The sequence below is a fragment of the Chironomus tepperi genome, unplaced genomic scaffold, assembly GCF_022539635.2.
Source record: "Chironomus tepperi strain 1889 unplaced genomic scaffold, CSIRO-AGI_Ctep_v1 contig_415, whole genome shotgun sequence".
In the NCBI taxonomy this organism is placed as follows: Eukaryota; Metazoa; Arthropoda; class Insecta; order Diptera; family Chironomidae; genus Chironomus; species Chironomus tepperi.
Genome location: NW_027226537.1, coordinates 338,285 through 360,513, shown reverse-complemented (window position 1 = coordinate 360,513; position 22,229 = coordinate 338,285). Strand labels below are relative to the sequence as shown.

The 22,229-nt window shown below is 30.7% G+C and overlaps 1 protein-coding gene and 1 long non-coding RNA gene across 2 annotated transcripts in view; one reads left to right on the top strand and one right to left on the bottom strand.

The window, feature by feature from the left end:
• The first annotated feature begins 1,499 nt into the window (after positions 1-1,499).
• The window catches only part of Madm (MLF1-adaptor molecule), a 33,464-nt gene continuing 12,734 nt past the window's right edge, over positions 1,500-22,229 (top strand). The window contains exons 1-2 of the mRNA XM_070648949.1: positions 1,500-1,890; positions 3,505-4,044. Of these exons, the coding sequence (XP_070505050.1) occupies positions 3,913-4,044 (132 nt within the window). The 5' untranslated portion in view covers positions 1,500-1,890; positions 3,505-3,912. The remainder of the gene's footprint in view (positions 1,891-3,504; positions 4,045-22,229) is intronic.
• On the bottom strand, positions 16,112-18,284 carry LOC139097200 (uncharacterized). The gene is made up of 3 exons (XR_011545038.1): positions 18,105-18,284; positions 16,593-18,028; positions 16,112-16,441 (listed from the first exon to the last, which is right to left on the bottom strand). It is a non-coding gene; the product is annotated as an uncharacterized lncRNA (long non-coding RNA).

The following is a 22,229-nucleotide window of genomic DNA, read 5'->3' as shown; positions in this document are numbered from 1 at the left end:
GAAGGGAAATTCGACTTGAATTGGTTTTTTATAGGATTTTTGATCCATAATCCATAATGGACATTTAGTCTATGCTTTCAAAAAAATTAAATCTTTATTAAAAAAAGGAAAGAGTTCAATATTTGGGGTAAAATTTCCATTAAAAGTTAATTATGTAAATTAACTTATGGCAAATTCATCAATTCTCTATAGAATTATAAAATATATAGGGTTTAAACAACAATGCAGCAGACCGGTATGTTCTATACTGTAGTTGCGCAAGCCTGCAGATTTCGACTGTAGCTTATAGTTCGTTCAAATAAGCCGGTCTGTATCTTTTGTTTGCATTCCTGCAATTTTACATTAACCCTAGAATTACACAATAATTTAACGAAATTGTTATTATTTAATTATTCAATTATCATCTATTTCATCACAGATTATCCTTAATTAACAAACATCCTTATTCGGAAAATTCAATTACTATCCAACTTTCCAACGGTTTTTAAAAATTCAAATTAAAGCTGAGAACTAGAAATTCAAATTTTTTTGTCAGTTGAAATATGTTTAGAACAGACACGTGTTCAGTGTAATGAGTATTTCGGCATAAAAATCCTAATAAGCCGGTCATATGACCGAACGATTTAATATATTTTTAATGTCGGTCGGGTAATTTGCATGAATTTTGTTTAAAAAAATTAAATTCAATCAGTTCAATTTATTAAATTTATTTTATTGCCAAAATTGCGAAATTGATTGATCATTAATAAAAATTTCCATAAAATCAATCAAATACCTAGAATCATTAAATTTATTCAAATTTGATTCAAATCTCATTCCATTCAGTCAGAGTTAAAGTCTAAATGAGTCAAATATCTACAAATGTGTCAATTTATGTATTTCACATAATGTAAACATGCATGTTCTCATGTTTGTCACGTAGGCCGTTTTGAGTAATGTATTTTTGAACGATACAATCAGCTACTTGAAGTTAGCTTCAATTCTAACCTAACTTTTTGTTTACTTTCATTCTAATCTCAACGGACAAAAAGTTTTTGAATCTATCGGTCCAATAAAAAAGTACAAAACATTCAGTTGGATTCATTCTCATGTTAAATTTGTTCTGGAGATTAGAGCATGAAGTTCAAGATCAAATTGACTTGTCAGCTCATGATTTTATTTAATTAAGTTGATCACCTTATCGTAGTAAGCATTTATTTTATAAATTTGGTGAATAAAATATTTAGAACAAATTTAACAGTTAGAAAATAATTTGAATTTTTCGAACATTTTAGTTCAGCGATTAGGAAGAGTCTAGACATAATTATCATTTAATTCTAATTGACACTAATGCTCATTAGTTGCTATGCGGATGTGCTTAAAAATCAATTATTATTCAATAAACATGCCAACAGGAAGGTAAAATTGCCATTAATGTCCGAAATAAGATTGTTTTAAAATCTCTCCAAAAACCAAACGTTCACATTCAATTTGAATTCATTGTAGAGTCGTTGTGTAGAGTCTCTGGCAATATTCATGAATTTTAGTAGAAGAATTGAATTTCGATAATAATACAATTCAGAAAGACTGCAAAAAAGCATAAGTAATGTAAACGCGTTTCTGAAAGTGCTCTGTGCCAGAATAAAATCAAGTTTACTTGCGATGAACTAAGGCAAGTGTGAAAAAGTCAAAAAGTTTAACTTCAGTTTTTTCAGTAGTGCAAAAAAAAATTATCGAAATAGTTCACTCAAATTAATCGATTTTGCAAAAAGAGTCAACCACTAATAGTGCAAAAAAAGTTAATTACAGTGATTTCCGTGAATGATAATGAGATCAAAAGAAATGACGAGAAAGAAGTTAATACAAAATGAATGTGAATTTTAAGAGAAAAATTGATTTTATTTGAAATAGGTAATGGAAAAAAAATTGGATCTTCTTTTTAATCAAATTTTGGCCTTAGAGACACACATTCGTTATAATCTGTAGATTAAAAAAAAGTGCGGAATGTGCTTGCGAAAATAAATCGTGAAAGAACAATTCAATTCCGACATCCTATCCTTAACAAAAATTTAGATCACTCATCCATTCATTCTCTCTTAATAATTTTTCTTCTTGCCGTAATTCTTAGCGCATTTTCTTCAAAAAAGCAACGGCGCTTATGCCTGTACATTTGTCCGTACGAAAGCATTTACATGGAAAAAAATTATTTTTTACTGGATGTTATGCATTAGCTTCTGAATGTTATATATTAGGGGATTCCATTCGAGTTCGGGCAATAAACATACTTAAACAAGTTCAAATGATAAGACACTGTTTATACTAATCAGCTTTGGATTTTACAGCCTTTAATCAGTGCAAAAAGTGATAGTCAAAAAAAGTAATGGAAAATTTTCGATGGAAGTGCGCTTAACTCGCATTCATACATGCTATATAACTTTCAATTTTTTTTATATATATTTGAGAATAAATTGAGGAAGAAGAAAGGAAAAGAAATTTGTTCTATAAAAGTGTGTTTCTCTAAGTTGCCAACTTTTCGCTTGTGTATATAATAATATGACGAGTGTTCCAATTTCATAAAAAAAAGTAAATGATTGTGCATTTAATTAATTCATTAATGACGATGAAATTGAGAAAGAAGATGATGTGAATAAAGAGATGTCGAAAAATAAAAAGTTATAGTTAGTCTCTAAATGAATGTTGCAAAAAAAGACCGACCAAAGGATTTTTTTCTTCACTTCCAAATGAGTTTCTATTTGCACCGAACACAAAGGTGAAATGAAAATAATCAATAGTTTTTTCTTCCGATGTGATAAATATGCTACAATTCCATCCAACAATTTCATCAGATTCCATTCGTGTAGCAATTTCCTTATTTAAAGCAATCGGGGAATTAAAATGATATGATGATGCGGGCAGGATGTGTCGCAAACTGGAAAAGGAGAAAAAAAAATCGATGTTGAGTCATATTCAGTAACAAGAAGAATGATGAACCATAGACTAAATATTGCATTGCCGTAGTCCTGATTCATTCACTCAATTTTCTTTTAGTCGGTTCCTAACATTTCTATCATCTGTTTTATATGAACAATACCGACAAATGATGATAAAAATTGTGATTTATTGATATGATTCGAAGAAGAAAATGAACAAAAAATTTTGATGTCATTTTCTTGACAATTGTTTTCTTTTTAAGTCCCGCATTCAATAAAAACAGCAAGAAAGAATCCTGCTCGTGTCTTATATCGAGCAAATCATCAAATTCTCATAGCATAGGAATGAAAATAGCCGTAATCGTACTAATTAAGTAGTGAAATATAATTTTTGAGTTAATTAAAAAATGGCAAAAAGTTCACAAAAGTCATAAAAAAAAAATTATACATGTAATATACTAACTAACAAGTATAAATTCTCATCGCGTTCCTTTTCGTTCCTTCTCTTTCACATAATATTCCTTCTTTATTTTTGTTACTTTCTGATATACATTCTTATATATTTATATTTTTCTTCTCTTTTTACAAATTCAAGGAAATAAAAAAAAAAACGACAATTTTTTGTGTTTGGTTGGAACGTATTGTTACCAAATAATATATATCTACATAAGGCAGAATTTCGATTCACAATACGACAAGTTGTGTGGCTTTTAAAAAAATAATACAGAAAAGGAAGAATATTTTCTGGTATCGATTTCTACAAAAAAAAATTAAAAGGAAAAGTAGTGTAAAAAAGGATAAAACAAAGTTTTAGTAAGCAGGTCGTGACAAAAGAATTTGTTTTGTTTTTTTTTTTTTGTGTGTGAAATATTTGTGTATGATTATCATTAAGTCAATTTTAAACGTGAAAGAGAGTCCAAAAGTGGTAAAGGAGGATAATTTGTGGAAAAAGTGGTGAAAAATTAAAAGAAAAACAATAATTTAAATTACAAAAAATTTTGTCATGCCGGGCAGTCGATCAAGTAATAACGATACAGAACACAAGTCACCAAGAGAAAGTGGAGATGATTCTGAGGATGAAAGTGAAATTTTAGAGGAAAGCCCATGCGGTAGATGGCTCAAACGAAAGGAAGAGGTGAGTGACCTACAAAAATGACATAATAAACTTTATTGCCCTGAATTTGTGAAATAGTCGTGGAGAAAAAGATTTCAAAACTTTTGCTCTGTTGCTTTAATTCACAAATAAATGTATCATATTGCATAAGTCGATTTTTTTGTTTTGTTTTATATCCATAACTTCGTTTTGTCTCTGTCTTTAACACAAATTTTCGCCAATTTGTCATTTTAACATAAATAGACGTAATTTAATCTCAACATCCATTGAACTGAGAAAAAGGCAATATTGGCGAGTGCTTACTTACTTCTATTGCTTGCCTTACATTTCGTGTATTGTATTATGTGTGCATATATATATATATATACTAAGAGAAGTATAAAGAGCAACAGCCGGGGAAGTGAAATGACACCAATATTATTTTTTTTCGTCTCAATACCTTTGCGGCGACTTACTTTATTTTTATTTTATTTTACCATTCACTTAACATCGTAAGAAGAAGCAAAATTAAAAATTGAGATAAGAATAATGACAAATATACTTTTTTCGCAATAAAAATTATTGTTCCTACCTATATTGATAACAAGACCTTAATGCATTCTGTAGAATGATTACATAAAGACGTAATTTGTAATGTCTGCGGCTACTGGGAAATATTATTCATGCTCGTATACACCAGATTCTACTGGATGTAATTACTATGACGCAATACTATAAATAGTAAACTGTAAACATTTAAATATTCATCAAATAATCTAATAATAAACAACAAGAAAGCGCCTATATATTCAAAGTCCATCAGACAGAATGCATTTATGGTGCATAAAAAAATTTAAATAAAATATGCACAATTTATACTTTTGGCACTCAACGAGTAAGCAACAGCAATCACACATTGGCCATTAACCGATATTGCTATGCATAATATAAATGTATGATGTTAAAAAAGAGATGAAAATGGCAAGTAGGAATGAAAAATTATTGTGGGCGTGATGATCAAAGCGTAATATTTTTCTTGTCGGATTTTTTTGATAGATTTATGCATGAAGAATGCATAATTTAAATAAAAAAGTACCAGAATGAAAAGTTTATGACTGTTTGTTGAGATTTATCCGAATGACGATATCAAAATATTTGTCTAGTGTGGGAAATCCCTAAAGGTGGATTAAATTATACATAGCTTTACGGAATCATGGAACAAGTAGAAAATGAACTCGAAGTCGACTTAGATTTTCTATGGAGTTGAGTTGGCTTGAGTCGACTTTTCTATATAAAGTATGAGTCGACTTCAGTGAAATGGCATCAGTGTGCCTTAATGGTAGAATGTTAGCCTTACGTGCCAAAGATCTTGGGTTCAATTCAAGATCATGTCTAATTTTTGAAACTCTTTTTTCATTTCACTGTTCTAGTTACAAAGCTTGGCTAGTGGGTTGGGCGCAGTTTTGAGGTCGTTGGCACATAATGTGTCATAATTGCTATTTAGGTATATCTTTAGGAATAAATTAGCATCTGAATTATTTTCTTGGTGGAATACTTGAATTACTATTTAGGTACATTGCTGGGGACATCAGGTCTTATGAAGCACTCGTGTCTATGCAATGTTGCAGAGCTTGCAAGTGGCTTGGATTCCACTATAAACTGTAGGTCTAAAGGGTGTGGTACAACAGATTAATAATTGCAGTTCCTCCAGCTCATAAGGCTAGACCCTTCAAGCATTATATATAGAGCATCTCTATCTCTTGACCCACTGATACACTAGACATATTTATACCTATAAAAATCAGTGTGATTCCACTACAAAAATGCAATGTCAACAAGTCAGTCACTCAATGAATCATTCCGTCAACTGTTCTCATTTAATGAGACAAAATGAAAAAAATATTAAATTCACGTGTAGTAAGAATGAGACGTGTCTTTTTAACGATAAATGCACACTCAATTGCAAACCTATGACGAATATCTTTTCCTTATTTTTCACTTCATTCATTCATTAAAAAACTGCAAAATGACGCCTTTATTTTTCATTGCAATCACCTAAAGTCTTTGATTCATTATAAAATAACACGCGTTTTTTAGAGTCGTGTCTGTAGTCTCAAGTTTCTAACAGCAAGAGATGTTTAACTTGTAAGAAGAAAAGACATTTCCGCAATTCACAGTCATTTTAATTTATGAAAAATAATTGCCTTTTTTTTTAAAAAAGCACAATGTACTCAATTGCATCGATATATTATATTGAGTTATCCATCAAAATAATGGGAATATGTTCGCTTTGATGTTTGTACTGGGTAGAGAAATGAAATAGAGAAAAAATTGAAATTGAAAGGCATGCTTTGAGTCAAAATTATTGCATAATAATTCACACATAGCATAGCTTGCTTACAATCATTCATATTTTTCTTCTCTACACTGTGTATGATGGAGATAATACACTCTGTTTCCTTTTCACATGTACTTTCTGTGTAATATATTGTGATAAAGCAATGCTTAACGTAAATGCATTTGTAAATTGATTAAGTGGCTGATAAGAACAATTTGGTATTGTGTTGTGAAGTTGATTTTTGATATCTTTAAGAATATAATGCATTATTTTGGAATTAACTGATCATAAAGTAGCGACACGAGTGCATTTTTCTTTCCTGTATTGTTTTTCCCCTTCCTGGCTGGCGCTCATGTTTTTCCACTGGAATGTTGATGTAACAAGTAGAATGATTTGTAACTTAATCCAATTACCGCAACACGGTAGATTCACTATCCACAACTATGTAAATGAAATTAATTATAATTATTTTGCAACGCAATACTGCACTTTGCACGAAAACAAAGGGAAAAATGTCTAAATAGCGTGGGATTCAATGGTGTAGATTATTTGATTTATTCTAGAAAATCTAATCAAATCCGATTAATTTTAAATCCGTTTGGAATTCCTTTACAGAATGAAACATCTACCTAATTTTACCTAGACCGGTTCTAACTAGAGAATGTGTTAATCTAAATTCATACCATTTGCTATTAACATTCTTGATCTTTGTAACGTATGTCCAATAAAGGAATTTCAATCAGTTGGAGATCATGTCCAGAGATGATCAATAAACTTGTTGATTTATTTGATTCCTAATTAAGTTTCTATTCGTTCCTACTCAACTTTAGTTGAGTTACATGCTTTGCTGTTCGTACAGATCGATTGGGATCCATGACCTCTAGAGAGTCTTCTAAAGTTGGTTCCATCACTGGCTTCCGTCTACCAATTACCAAATGCAGGAATGTCTCATTCGAAAGCTTCTTGGGCCTTCCTCGTGCTCTTTTGTAATACACAGACACATTTCATGTCGACTAACACGTTCTGGCAATTGATCAATGTCCATTAGTACCAAACATAAAAGTGTTAAGAACAAATAAAGTTGGGAAATGCTCCAAGAAAAAAAGTATTTTGTAAAATTAAATGTTTATTTTAAAATTGCCACAAAATGACAGAATAACAAATTATTGAAGATTATTAGTGGATGTAAATAGCCGTTATTGCTTGTTATTCACTGGGTTCCTTATTGTAATCGAGACAGTTTCTGCCTTAAATACTTGTTTGGCAGTTTATCCCACATGTATTCAATTTAAATTAAAAATTACAGATATATAAGCTCATTGTCATTTGAAAAAATAGGAAATTGCAGCTTATTAACAATAGAAGAAAGATAAGTGGAATAAATTTATTCTCAAGGATGTTCCGTATCTTGAAATTATTTCATGGCTTAAGGAGGAAGACTTTTTAGCTCCTGAAGATAAATTTGTAAAGATTTACGGAAGTTCAAGTTTTGAAGGCACATTTGAATAAATACATTCAATTACAATGCACAGATGATGCCTGCTTATATTGAAGTTGCCGTGACTTAATGTAAATAAGCTCTAAATTTCCTAGAATCTCTCGAAAAATCTCAAGTAGACAAAAATAAATTCACAGTAATCCTTTGTTCATCTTTTTCTGACTGTCAAAACAGCAATATTTACGATGTTGAGTTTCGTTGGGTCAGGTAAACTGATCCTAACTGAGATATTAGAAAGCATCAGCAAAAGTAATCTAAATTTAATTAGGCTGACGTAATGCACATTGCAGCAGCTGTTGTACTTTATTTTATTTCTTGTGTCTTTAATAAATTTAGACTTAATATTTCCTTAAAGATTCAGCATCTTACATGTAGACTCGTAAATTTTAGGCACTTTATGATTCATGAATCCACACGTTTATTTTTACTGTATGCATGCACAAAAAAAATTACAATATTATTACGGAAATCTCATGAGTCATACAGGTTTTGTGAGTACAAAAAACCTTTTGGGTATTATTATAATGTGGCTTGTCATCAAAATAAGCTAAATTCACTTCAGTTATGAATTATGTTCCTGATACGTCACAAAAAGTGTAATAATTTATGAATTCATGCATTGTACATTGACTGTATTGCAATCTATCAACTATAAAAACGGTTCATTTATTTGCAAAAGAAAAGAATTAAATGAGAAGCATGTGGAGAGATTTTTTTTTTTATTTATTCCGCGTGGCAAAACGCCCACATTTAATTTTTTCGACGTATATTTTCTCTCTCTTTTTTCTCTTAACGTCACATTCATTAAAAATGAATTTTAGCAGCATTTAGTGATTTCTCGTGAAAAAAAAAGTTTTAAAATCGATGAAGAAATAAAGATAAGATGAAATGATACATGAACTTGTGTGTGCACATGTGAATCTTCAGATGATTTATTTTTTTTCGACATTGGACATAAACTTTTATATATAAATTCACTTTTATTCTTCATTCGAATTGATTTTTTCTTGGTGATCTAATTTATACTGATCGAGGTCTGTCTCTTTGGCCTATAATCAATCGGCATATGGATGATTTGACAGTTTTGAGTTTGAAGCATTTACTTACGTCTAAGAGTATGTCTAAGAGTATGTCAAGAGACACTATAGTGATGTTGCATAAGACGCTGATTCGAGTTACTTCACTATATGGGTGGGAAACCTGGAATTCAACACAAGCTGCTCTTTGGTATCTTCAAAAGACGTATACTGTCTTTGTATCGATTTATGGGCTTATAAAGGAAGGAGAAGAAATTTTATCACGGAATAATGACGAACTATCTATATAATTACAAGCTATTCATTCCAACAGGCTGATTTCATTTCAGTTCTCCGAGTAAATCGGACTAGACATGTATATAGACGCCCACAGGATGCTGTAATATATAGAGTAACAGTCTCAGCTTTTGTGGATAGTCAGAGATCTCAATGAATTCCTAGATTGAATATGTAGATGCTGCAATAAGAAGTGAATAAAGGATTTCAACCATGATGCTCAAGTGCTGATTTTCTCAACAATAATTTATTTCAATTAATGCGCTTTCGTCTATCAACAATAACAATTTTAATTTCAAGCTTCTTGATGCTATGAAGAGAAAGAAAATGAACATCAATAAACACAGTTGTAAAATCAAACATTCTTTCAACGAAATCTCGAGAAAACGTCTTGTGTAAATATAATATGCGAAAATCTCATTATGACGTACATTTTTTGGATTCTTAATCGATTCAACTTAATTAAATCGATTATTATAATTTTTAATCATATGCTGCATACAGAAAATTTATTACCATTTGAAATCGATGAGCTTCGAACTAACCCGAGCAACACAATGTCGTGAACTGCATTTTTGTCGTATAAAAGTATCGTCCCGGTTCAGTCAGAGCAACTTCATGTATTAACTTTAAGACAGCGACGTAGCAAACACGTTGTGGTGTTCGAGATAAGCTACGTGTTGAACTAGTAATGCAGAATGCTTATGCTAATGTTTAACTTATTTTCACTGAGTCAGTCACTATAGAATAAAAACTGGAATATCAATCAATCATAAAAATTTATGTATCCTTTATGAAAGTTTAAATGTCTTTCATATATGGAAGTAAAAAGCTATTAAAAAGTATATTTGTGCAAGTAAAAAACTGCCATTCCAAAAATGGTTACATTATGACTGCCAACTCTGAAATTAGTAACAATTATCATCAAGAATTGGAAATAATACGATTGGATGCATATAAAAATAAAGAAATAATAATCATGAATAAATGATTCATGAGTTGAAAATGAGATTCCAAAAATAATAGTCACGATAGAGTCATAAGAACCTAAAAAAAAGTTATGAATAAAGAAAACAAGTAAATCAAGTCATAAGGAGGAAAAAAAAAATTATTCAGCTAGACATTTATTCGTAAGCTGTTTGGAATTTGACAAATTTTCTTCTTTTATTTCTTGTTGGGCTGCGTGTGAAGAAAAGAATTTCTTAACTAATTTATTATTTTGTATCAAAAAAAGCAACGAAAAATTTTGAGCAAAATTTAATAGCTGAAAATCATAAAAATATTTTTTTTTTAATGCGTCGACATCGTTGTCTTATTTAATTGATTCTAGATACTTGAATAAATATTGTTCATATGAAGTTTTACTTTTCGTTACATGTCTAAAAGCATTTCGGAAGCAAATAACAGATAATGTAAACAAAATAATATTGATGACCTTTACGATTAATTGGCTCAATAGTTTGATTCCATTATGTAATATTGATGATGTAGGATATTATCTTGTGGTGATGATCTAAAAAATGATTTTGTGACGCTGTCGTCAAGTGCCTTTCTTGGTTTCTTAATGCAGTAACACTGTGTAGTTTGACATGTTCGCTTGGGCACCGCAACGTTGCTCTGACGACATCGTACGACGAAAAATGTGATTCGGTACGTTGTATCACACGGGTGTGATGTGTCACGCGGGTGAGATGTGTCATTCAAGTGCGTTGTGTCACTCAGATGCGTCGTGAACACCGGCTCATACTTAAGCTCTAATAATCCACATTACATCATGCTGCATGCACATGCACACACTTTGCAGACACTATATTATCTCATCATCCTAGAATGCCAGTTTGGTATTATAAAAAATTTCCGCAGGAGTAACCAAAGTATAATAAATAAATTAAATTAAGCAATTGCTTAACACATTTCATACCCGGCGCCTTGTTTAAAATTATAACACAGTAGAAAAAAGCGACACGTTGTACTCATCATTTATAATACATTGAAAATAAAAAGACGTTAATAAGAAGAGGCATGACGAAAAAAATAAAATAAAAGCGAAGAAAAGAATTAAAGCAGCATATAGTGACAGAAACAGGAAAGAAGAAAATAATTATTTTCTACACTTTGTACAGTTGCACATATACACACTAATGAGTTATTGGCACAGTTTTTTTTTGTGTTCGCTTATACGATTTATTATTCCTTGCCATGCTTATTAAATATCTCAAACTCATATTCCATCATAATCTGAATGGTTACTAACGATCAGTTTAAAGTGAGAAGTTATAAGCGAAAAAAAAATAAATGTTGTAAATTAGGTGTTGGATGATAAATTCACATTTATCCTCTAAAATGATTATTACAAGTATGCGAGATTCATGCACCGCTCATTCGATTGACGTTTATTTATCCACAAATGAGTGATTTCTAATGTTACTTGCTGTTGCCAGGGGAGCATATAGATCAAAATTCCCATTTTTGGAACCCCTACACCCACTCAAAATATGTCTGGCTACGTCCCTGACTCTTACTGATTGATTTTTATTAGTTTATTAAATATTTCCTCGTGATTTTACTTTTCTTTAATTGTCTCGTCGGCTGTCGATAAGTATTTCATCTCTTTCTATTCTATATGTATTAATACAGTATATTTGAATAGCACGAGTGAGACCAAGGTCAATGAGGAATGACAGGCGTTACCAATAATTTTACTTTTTCTCTCATTCGTTATTTATCATGAAAAGAAAAATAAAAAGCAAAACTTTTTGTCAAGGATTTTCACGATAATAATATTGCGCTTTTGCTAATTGGACAGCAATTTTCACTATCTTTATGTTTGTTTTCATTTCAAAATATTCATCGTAGATGAATAGTACACGATATTAAATGCCACTAAAGTAAATATGAGAAAATAAACTTTTTATATATACTTCATTTCTTCTTTACTGCGTTTTTATTTTGTTAATTTTAATTTGAAAGTGCTTCAAACAAAAAAAAATGCTTTGTTGAGTTCAACAACCTAAGTTGCCCAAAGTGACTCAATTATATTAATAAAGAGAAACTGAAACAAATCGATTATTTATATCTCTAAAATAAATTTTTCTAAAGTGTGACATACAAAACCATAAAAAACTAGGATCGGTTTTATCTGACGTTCTCAATAGGACAAATGAGATCAGTTCTCATCAAGCATGAAACGTGTGACTGAAGTACCACGGCATGAAGTGTCCGATTGGTCTGAAACTTTGTCAGAATTAAGTCCATATTGTGTCCATTTGCGTCCAACAAAAAAATATTGTCGTCCTACTTCCAGTTCCTGGATATAGCATGTTGAAGTTTTGGTGATTTATGCCGTCGTACTTCAGGATTTAAAACGGCATCCCCGCCTAAAATCAACTTTATCCAACATAATATACATCTGATCTATTATTTACGTCCATTTACGTCCCGCAAAAATTTTGAGGACCGATGTCTCAGACAGAGATCAAAGTTCCTGACCAGGCCAAAATATTTTTATCGTCCAAAAACTTTAATATTATCATCAAATCAGCATTTCAAATTTGAAAAATTTTTTACGTCCAGATCAGCGTTTAGGACTTATGGCAGTTCTAGTTTTAGTCCCGTACCTGAATATATGAAAAGTTTCTTAACTTTGCCCATACATGTTATATATCTAAACATGTCTATTTTCATCAAAAATAACGAATTTGGTAAAAAAAAATATTAATTTTGAACCTGTTTTAAATCACTTATGGTATTTAAAAATTCAATCAAATAATTTTTCAAATTGAAATTTTTTTTTAATTTTTTTTTTCAAAATTTAAATCTCAAAAATCTCAATAACAATTGAAAATTCTGAACATTTTTAGAAAATAGGAATTTTTTTTGGTTTTAAATATCCGATAAAATTTTTAAAATATATTTGATTATTGTAATCTAGACTTAGGTGTTTTGATAGAAAATAAAAAATAATTTGAAATTAAAGGCTATTAAGAAGAATTTTCGATTGTTATTGAGATTTTTGAGATTTAAAATTTGAGGAAAAAAATTAAATTTTTTTTCAAATTATCGAAATTTCAATTTGAAAAATTATTTGATTGAATTTTTAAATACCATAAGTGATTTAAAACAGGTTCAAAATTAATATTTTTTTACCAAATTCGTTATTTTTGATGAAAATAGACATGTTTAGATATATAACATGTATGGGCAAAGTTAAGAAACTTTTCATATATTCAGGTACGGGACTAAAACTGGAACTGCCATAAGTCCTAAACGCTGATCTGGACGTAAAAAATTATTTCAAATTTGAAATGCTGAGAAAAAGGAGATTTGATTTGATATATAACATGATAATATTAAAGTTTTTGGACGATAAAAATATTTTGGCCTGGTCAGGAACTTTGAGGAGCCATAACTTCTGTCTGAGACATCGGTTCCTCAAAATTTTTGCGGGACGTAAATGGACGTAAATAATAGATCAATTTTGATGTATATTATGTTGGATAAAGTTGATTTTAGGCGGGGATGCCGTTTTAAATCCTGAAGTACGACGGCATAAATCACCAAAACTTCAACATGCTATTGAACACGCAGTAATTCTGACAAAGTTTCAGACCAATCGGACACTTCATGCCGTGGTACTTCAGTCACACCATGAAACGTAGAGTATTGCACAGTATTTGAATAAAATGTAATTTTGATTAATTTTTTTATTTGTATCGTGCTTGTTATTTTGAAATTGAGTTATATGTAGGAATAATCGTTGTAGATGCAGTGTTGTCCAAACTGCTTGTCGCGGTGCATGTGGCATGGTGGTAAGCCACTTTCGAAACCGCGTACGACATACGGCTCGTGACATACTACAGCATCGCGGAACACAATTTGGACTGCACTACAGACACTAATGTGTCGCACCACACAATTTGAACAACACTGTTGCAGACACTTTCAAATGACATTAATCGGACATTAATCCCAAAGCTTGAAACTTCCCTTAATATCAGATAATCTTATCGAGTAGAAAAAATGCGTCTTATAAACCAAAATTTATTAATTTTTGCAATCTTTCGCCACTCATCCTCAGCCAATTTTCTATTTATACATTATACAGCTTCAGATTATATTCTAATTTTATTTTTTTTGCTTAATATAAGTGAGACAAAAAAAGAATAAAGCGGGAAAAAATGACAAAAAAGAAACACATTTTTAGCGTTCTGCCATGCAAGACTTACTAAAAGATATTTGCAAACAAAAAAATTTCTCTTTATGCGATCACCTGACCTGAATACTATCTGATCTGAATTTTTAAGTACGTCTTCCTAATCTCTGACCTAAGGCTTAGTAACATACAATAGACCTCGGTCCACATAACATCAATTATGCATAAAATTGTGCCAAAAAAAAAGTACTAGACATTCTTGTCATATTAAGAACATCATTGAACACCTTTGGCATCTGCAATACAATTAGATACGAAATGACCGGGTTAGTATGTGATAATTGGCTGTAAACTCTTCTTTTCCTCATTCAAAAAGAATGTGTGAAAATGAGACTATAAATTACTCAACTCTTAGGAACTTTAGCTATCAGTTTTAGTTCATAATAAAATTTACAATATTACAGATAAAACGCATGATATCACTTATCTGAATAAACACAATTACAATGTTATATGAAACTAGTCAAATCTGGTAAAATTCCATTCAAAATATCTGCTATTGTCAATGGCACCACAATTAAAATTAAACTTATGAGGAGTAAAGGAATTAGTAAATGAATAAACGTGTCTTCGCAGTCATCAACTTTTCATTTGCCATCCATTTTTCATTAATTTTTGCTTAAAAACTCTCTTTTTAATGTTTTGCAATCTTTATGCAACTAATAGACAATGAAATTACACAAGTACAGGCACAAGTATAATTTATTGTTGTGGATAATGACAAATAAAAATAGTAAATTAGAAAGGTAAAAAGTGATGATTGAAGGAAGGACGATTGTCAGTCAAATGATGATGACTGTCTTTAAGCACTTGTAATATTTATTTTATCTCAAAGCACAAGAGTGAAAACGTAGAAACTGCTTACAAAGTATATTTTTTGCGAGGAGCTGATAACTGCTTGGTGTTAAATGAAAAATTACTTTCAAATAAGAAGCATGTGGCCTACTACGTCTGTCTGTTAGTTTTTTTTATTTTTTCTTCTTTCCACATGTCATATTCAAACCGCTGAAAAGCTTAAGGGCTTCACTTCTATTAACTTTCCATATCCGAGTTGCACAACGTGTTCGACACGTCGCTGCAACAACAGTAGGACACAAAGTAGCATTGTGGCGGTTGATTACGACTGTGGTTCACCGCATTGTGTCGAGCGACATTGTATGTAGCTGATCAAGTGAGATGTAAAAATTTCTGCACACATTACGGAAGTGAGAGAAGTTGGAAAAATGTACAAGATTTTTCCATTCATGATCAGTTCGTTAATGTAATATAGTCATGTATATACGGTTTGGATATCTTTAATAGCTATAAAAAAATGCGTGTTTTCTTTTTTTGCTACGATCACTCTCACATTTTTAGATTGGAAGCATCGCGTAAATTTTTATGTAAATACAGATAAATGTTGCGGCTGATGTGTGGAGAACAAAAGCACGTGAATTTATTTATTAAATAATATGACGAATACACTTCTTGGAATCAATTATCAGTTGCTGGAAAGATGCAAAGAAATTAAAAGTGTTTACTCATTGATGATATCGACTCGAGTTTCTGGTAAATCATAAAAAAGTGACTAAACAAACAAAAAAAGTCACATTTAAGTTTTATTGCGCAATGACATGTGTGCAACAACATAAATAATAAAAGAATGTGATTATTTTTGCACTTATGGCGTCAACAAAAATATCTTGTAGTTTTTTATTCAAGATGTAGTTACAAGCTTGACGCGATTATGCAAAAAATGAAAAGAGCAGTTAAATCGTGACAAATATTTCATTTATTTTTTTAAAAAGCATTCAAAAGCAGAAATAATCTTTAAATTTGCAGTACTTTAGGCAAGCACTAGAGAACATTTAAGAGTTTTAAGACCAATCCATTCTGTGTACATAAAAATATTTTTAGAATTTAAATACAAGATTGTTATTAATATTGCGATAATTTTAATGAACGCGTTACTCGTGCGAATTCTGTATTCATGATAATTTCGTCTGTTTTTGTTGATTATTTAGAGTTGTATAATGTGTATAATAAATTAATCGGTTTTATGCATCATGAAGTATTTTACAAGTTGTTTTGATGAGTGACTGATAAGAGAAGGAAATATGTAATAATTCAAAGCACACCTCCAAATCAATATTTCTGTTCTAACTATAGGGTGGCTATCTGATATTATGACAAAATAATGGGACATTCCTAAGATTAGCACTAAATGGGGTTCTTTTGGAATATACTTACTTATTCCACTAGCCGTAGAGATCATCTGTGATCCACGGCTTCTCCCAGTTGGCGTCTAGAACTGGCTGTATCATTGCCTGACCTTTGCACATTACTAATACCAAATGTTCTCTGTCTCTATCTACAGCCTTTCTCTCCAAGAGTTCTTTGGCCACTCTCGTGCTCTTTTGCCTTCCTTTTGGAATATTTTGATTCTGAATATTCGAAGAACTAGTTAAACTACATTAGAAACTTATAAAAATGTGCAAAAAACAGTTGAAATTTCCAAAAAACTGATCATGAGTTTAAACTCGGACAAATTTGGTCCTATGCATTCATTGTTGAATTTTTGGCTTTCTAAAAAATCGGGACATTTTGAGACTCTTTCGGGACACGGAAGGAAAATATGACTGCATACCGGCAAAAAACACAGGAAATAATTGCCCTAACCTTACATGAGTGAATCTTACGATTTATTCTTTGCTTCCTCATGCTCATGTGTGTTAAATCAAAAAGAGTTTATTCATCAATTTATGCATGAATTGCAGTTTACTCAGCCAGTGAGATCAGATCAAAGTGTATCACAATAAAATTCATCCGTTCTCAAAAACTGTGCTAATAATTTTTTAATTACGTTAATGATAAGAAAAAATGCCATATTTATTAATGGAACTATTCAGAAACAAAAATATTCTTATCAGTAATAGCTGAGAAATTTGACAGAAAATACTTCTCGTGTATTTCGTCATTTTACAAATATTTATTTCATTAATTATAGTATTTTTGTTATGTTTTTTGTGTGTTTCCCACATTTTGAGGGAAGGTCAAACAAAAAAATATTTATTGGAAATCTTTTTTTTTTCGTTTCTATTTGGATATAAAGTCTAATGTACATCGTGTGGCAGAAAAGAACATAAGCACTGAGATTAAAATACACGGTGAATTAAAATAAAGCTTGTATCTTATTTCTCTCATTCTGTTTCTTAATGAAATATACGCAGTGGAATTTGCGCGCGCTTTTTTGATAAAGTCAGATTATTCTACGCTGTTGTATTATGATGAACAGCTTTGAGTTTTTAGAGTATTTTGACCGGTTACACGAGTCATTTATTTTATGCACATTTAAGAATCTTTAAATTCAGTTAAAATTATTTCCCACAAAAACCGACTATGAAAGAAGAAAACAATAATAACAATTTGGCTCCTTCCTTCACTCAGTTTAATTTTAATTGTGCTTTACAGTATTTTTTTTAAAAAAGAGCAGATCTGTAGCACAAATAAATGAAAACAACAACATCACACAATGAGCAGTCAGTCTAAATGAGTGAAAGAACAAATAAAATTAATGAACTATTTTTGTATGTGTATTTATGGTCACCACTTAATGTAAATAAAGACTCAAACAATAGATTTTAATCGTCGTACGGGAGGTTGACCTTGACGTCTAAATATATGTTCTATTGATGTGAAAATGTAACTAAGTAAATAAGAATCTGATACATTCCTATGTAATTTGAATAAACAACCAAGTACCTCATCCTATTTATCTTTCACATTGTCTTATTTCAATGAAATAAGCTTCGACATGCTTGCGTCTATACTGTCAAGTTCAGCAATAGAAATTCCGGTATTGTACGCTTTTATTCATTCAAAAACTTCTGTTTTAAAAAAGATTGAATCGGCAATTATTTTGTCAAATAATAAACACACTTCTCTTTTTTAGCTAGCAATTTACACTGTAGCTGTTTTTCCATTTATATTTGCTTATAAAATATTGAATTTCATGAATTTACCCAAGCACTCATTAGAAAAACGCGATAATTTTATTCTATAGCTCTTTCTTATTAAATCTTTTTTAAGTGAGAAACAATACAGCCATTAAAGTGGATATTTTTGGTGCTAATAATATTATTCTAAACAGAAATTTCTAATCCTTTACTTTAATTGTTGAGCTAAAACAGCTACCTCGTGTTTGGAGATTGAAATTCAATCATAGAATTAAGCGAAAATGGAAGATAATATCTAAAAATAAAGCTTTAGTCAATAGGCTCTTAGATAATCCTTAAAATTATAAAGAGTTTAATTGTGCAGCTTACTCAAATGCTCTTAACTCGGTTTTGTGGAAATCCGATCTTAATGAGTTCAGTTCATATGAATAGATAAGTGAGTCTTATCCCAAACAGCATAATGAGTTTGCTAAGGCATCGCTGCGTCGCTCGCCGTATCAACGGAATGATCCAAAGTTTCCTTGGTGGGACCGTGGCGCATTGTGACTAGATCCGGATTTAAGTCTCATATTCCGGTTCCGGAAACATATTTAAGTCTCATACTCTTTCTGTTACATAATTGCACTCAAAAAACACTGGTTTAGACTTTTGAGGAATAATCACTTCAAGATGGCTACAGCACATCCCGAATAGCTCAAAAGATCAAAAATCCGGGTTTAAACTGGCGTGACGCTGACTTAGTACCATATTCTGTTTAAGTCCGGCACCACGTCGTAGTCATTTCGATCTTGAGCAGGATTTTGGATCGATTACCCGACTTGTACTATTCAAGGCACATAACAGAACCTATAAATTAATAAAGACATCATCCAGTACACTCCTAATCATTTACAATGAATGCACTAAAGATTTCCGCCCACAATGAATCATGTGCTTCTATTTATTCATTTGCTAAAAAGCTTACTTCTTCTAACATAAACTCACTTTAGAACGTTTCATCTCCTTAATACTTTTCTTGCAATCTTTACAATATAAATAACTTAACAGAAAAAGTACTTGAAATGCCAGAAACATGAATGAATTTACGAGAAATCATCGTAAATGTCTATGATAATAATAGATGGAAGAACTTGAGAAAAACACGAGGGAAAAATTAAAAACTGTGTTTGAATTAATAATCTCGCAATTTAAAAATACGTTAATTAAATGCGTCGTTAATAACATCACCGAGACTAATGACCCGTTGACGTTAATATGAATGACTTGCTAAGTCGAGTTTAGCTTAATATTATTACAATTGCATAATAATTGATATCAATTGCAAATACACAGTAACACACATTTATTAAATATGCTATAAATGTGCAATTCAAGTTCAATAAACTTTAGAAGTAAAATTAATAATTTTTTATTTTCCTTTAGTTTATTTAGAAATGCGGAAGCTTTCATTCTGCCTCTTTCTCTTATATTTTTTTTTTTATTTATTATAAAATAAAGTTTACATGTCTGTATACATAAGCAAAATAGAAAATTATATCGTTGCCTTTTTTTTCACTTATAAAACTGAAAATGAATATTTAAATGCATGTGTATTTGTGACCTTGGGTCGGTTCAAATGGATGAAATATCGCAAAAATTGCCCCGTTAGCTATTCTATATATTTTCCTCACATACGTTCATATACCTTGCTCCAATTTAAATTGATTTTGATGAATACACACGAATTTAACAATTGATTTAAATTCATTTTCATTCAGTAAATTTATTCATCTTCGTACTCGAGTATTATCCATATGTTTACGTACGTATAGCTCAATGAAGCACAACGAATGAGAAAAATATTTAAATCTGTTTGATGCGGAGGATGTCTTAATCGCTTCTACTATCTGGAAATAGAAAAATGATGCAAACCTTTATGTGTTATTATCTATTTTCTCCTTATAAATTAATCTTGTAATTGATTTCTATCCATGATACAATTTTTCATGGAAAAATGTCATGGTACATAGATGGATGTGTTTACGATGAATCAGACTATTGTTATACCGGCTTATAAATTGCTTTTATCGATGCTAAGTCAAGATAAGTTTCAATTGACGTATTCAAGTCCAGAATTCAGTTTAAATTTACACACTTCACGTGTGTTAAGAATTACACTTCTATTACATTTCATTCTAAACGGTCTAATGGACTAAGTGTCAGTGTTGTCTAAATTGTGTGTCGCGTCACACTAGTGTGTCGTAGAACAAGATCAGGAAAAATTCCATAAATAGGTTTCTTTTTAGAAAAATTTAAAATTTTTATCAAAAAAAGCTCAATTAACAATGCGTCATAAAATTAATATCTTAATCTATGTTTATAGTATTTTGGACTAACGCGGTGTTAAACAAGCTTTTGTGTGCCACGACACACGTCGTGCGATTCATGGCAAATTTCGGCGACACATTAGTGTGACACAAGTGTGTCGCGCCACACAATTTAAAAAACATTGCATTAACTTTTGAATTTAATTATAATTCAAGCTTCAAAAAAGTTTGGACAGCACTGAACTAATCCATTCAAGTACTATTTTTAATAAGTTTTCCATATTCATGCATCACCATATTGTTTCTATGTTTTACGCCGTTTTTATTTGCATCACACAATCTGAAGTATTTTCCTTTTCCACTCAAAACCGCGACTGTATATACAACTGTTTTTTTTTTTACGAATCGTTTATTTACTCTTTGCATTATTTTGTATTTTTACTTATTTTATGTACATTTTTAATAAAATAAACATGAAACAAAATAATATTTTCATGAAATACAGTCGCAGATTTGCATCAGTTTTAGTTAGTACCAAAAAAAGTCACTGGTATACGAGATTAATTCTGATGGAGATCCACTTCATCCACATCAATTCTTATCTCAATTTCCTTTAATTTGAAATTGGCTAATTTTGGCACAATTATTTGATTTATTGCTGAAAATTAATGAAGCTTTTATTGAATACACGTTTATACTATAATTATATCAATTTCTGTAAATTTAGGTATTCATGCTTAGATTTAAAGCTGAAAAACTTAGTTCCCGAATAATAGCACTAGCGTAAACTTGTACATATTTATGCAAATAAAATTGCATGCTAATTAAAATTTATCGATTTCTTTGTAGCTTCCGAAATATTTTCAAGAAACTTGAAAGATATCACATTGCTGCCGGTTCTCTTAATATTTTAATTATTCCAAGTTTTTTTAGGGGAAATTTCTTTTTATTGTCCATAAAAAAATTAAATTATCCTTGTTTTAAATTAATAACAATGAATTGTAATTTAATACCTCTATTAAGCATCCCGGGCAGCACAGCGTGTTCACTTGAGCATTGTCACGTCGTCATCCATGTTGCCATATTAAGCGACAAGACGCAATTTTGCCCTGATGACATCGTGACTACTGATTTGGATCCATTGTTGCGGCGAAAAATGTTGTACGTCGCATTGTGTCGCTCGGACATGACACAGCTGACTGAATTTTGCTAATGAAATGTGTGAATATACTCAAATTAATATTCTAAGTCATTCAAATTAAGATAAATTGTCACAAGAATTTTTGACTAAAAATCGTCAATTTTGCAACACATCTTTAATTTGATTGCGACACATAGCCTTACAAACACTGTTCTAAAGTATAAAATTAAAGAAATTCATATTATATTTACAATAACTGACCTTACCCATCCCAGTCAGATTGGATTCAATGACGCTTCTTTGTGGAACGATGAACAGACAGAAAAATAAAGTTTCATCACCTGATTTGTAGTTTGATGAACTAATTTGTGTATTAAAGGCTCACGGACTTTATTGTTGATATAGAAAAAAAAAAATCTCATTCATTAATTGCTTTGCAATTACTGTTCATTATTAAAACCCATTCACATTAATAAATTACTCT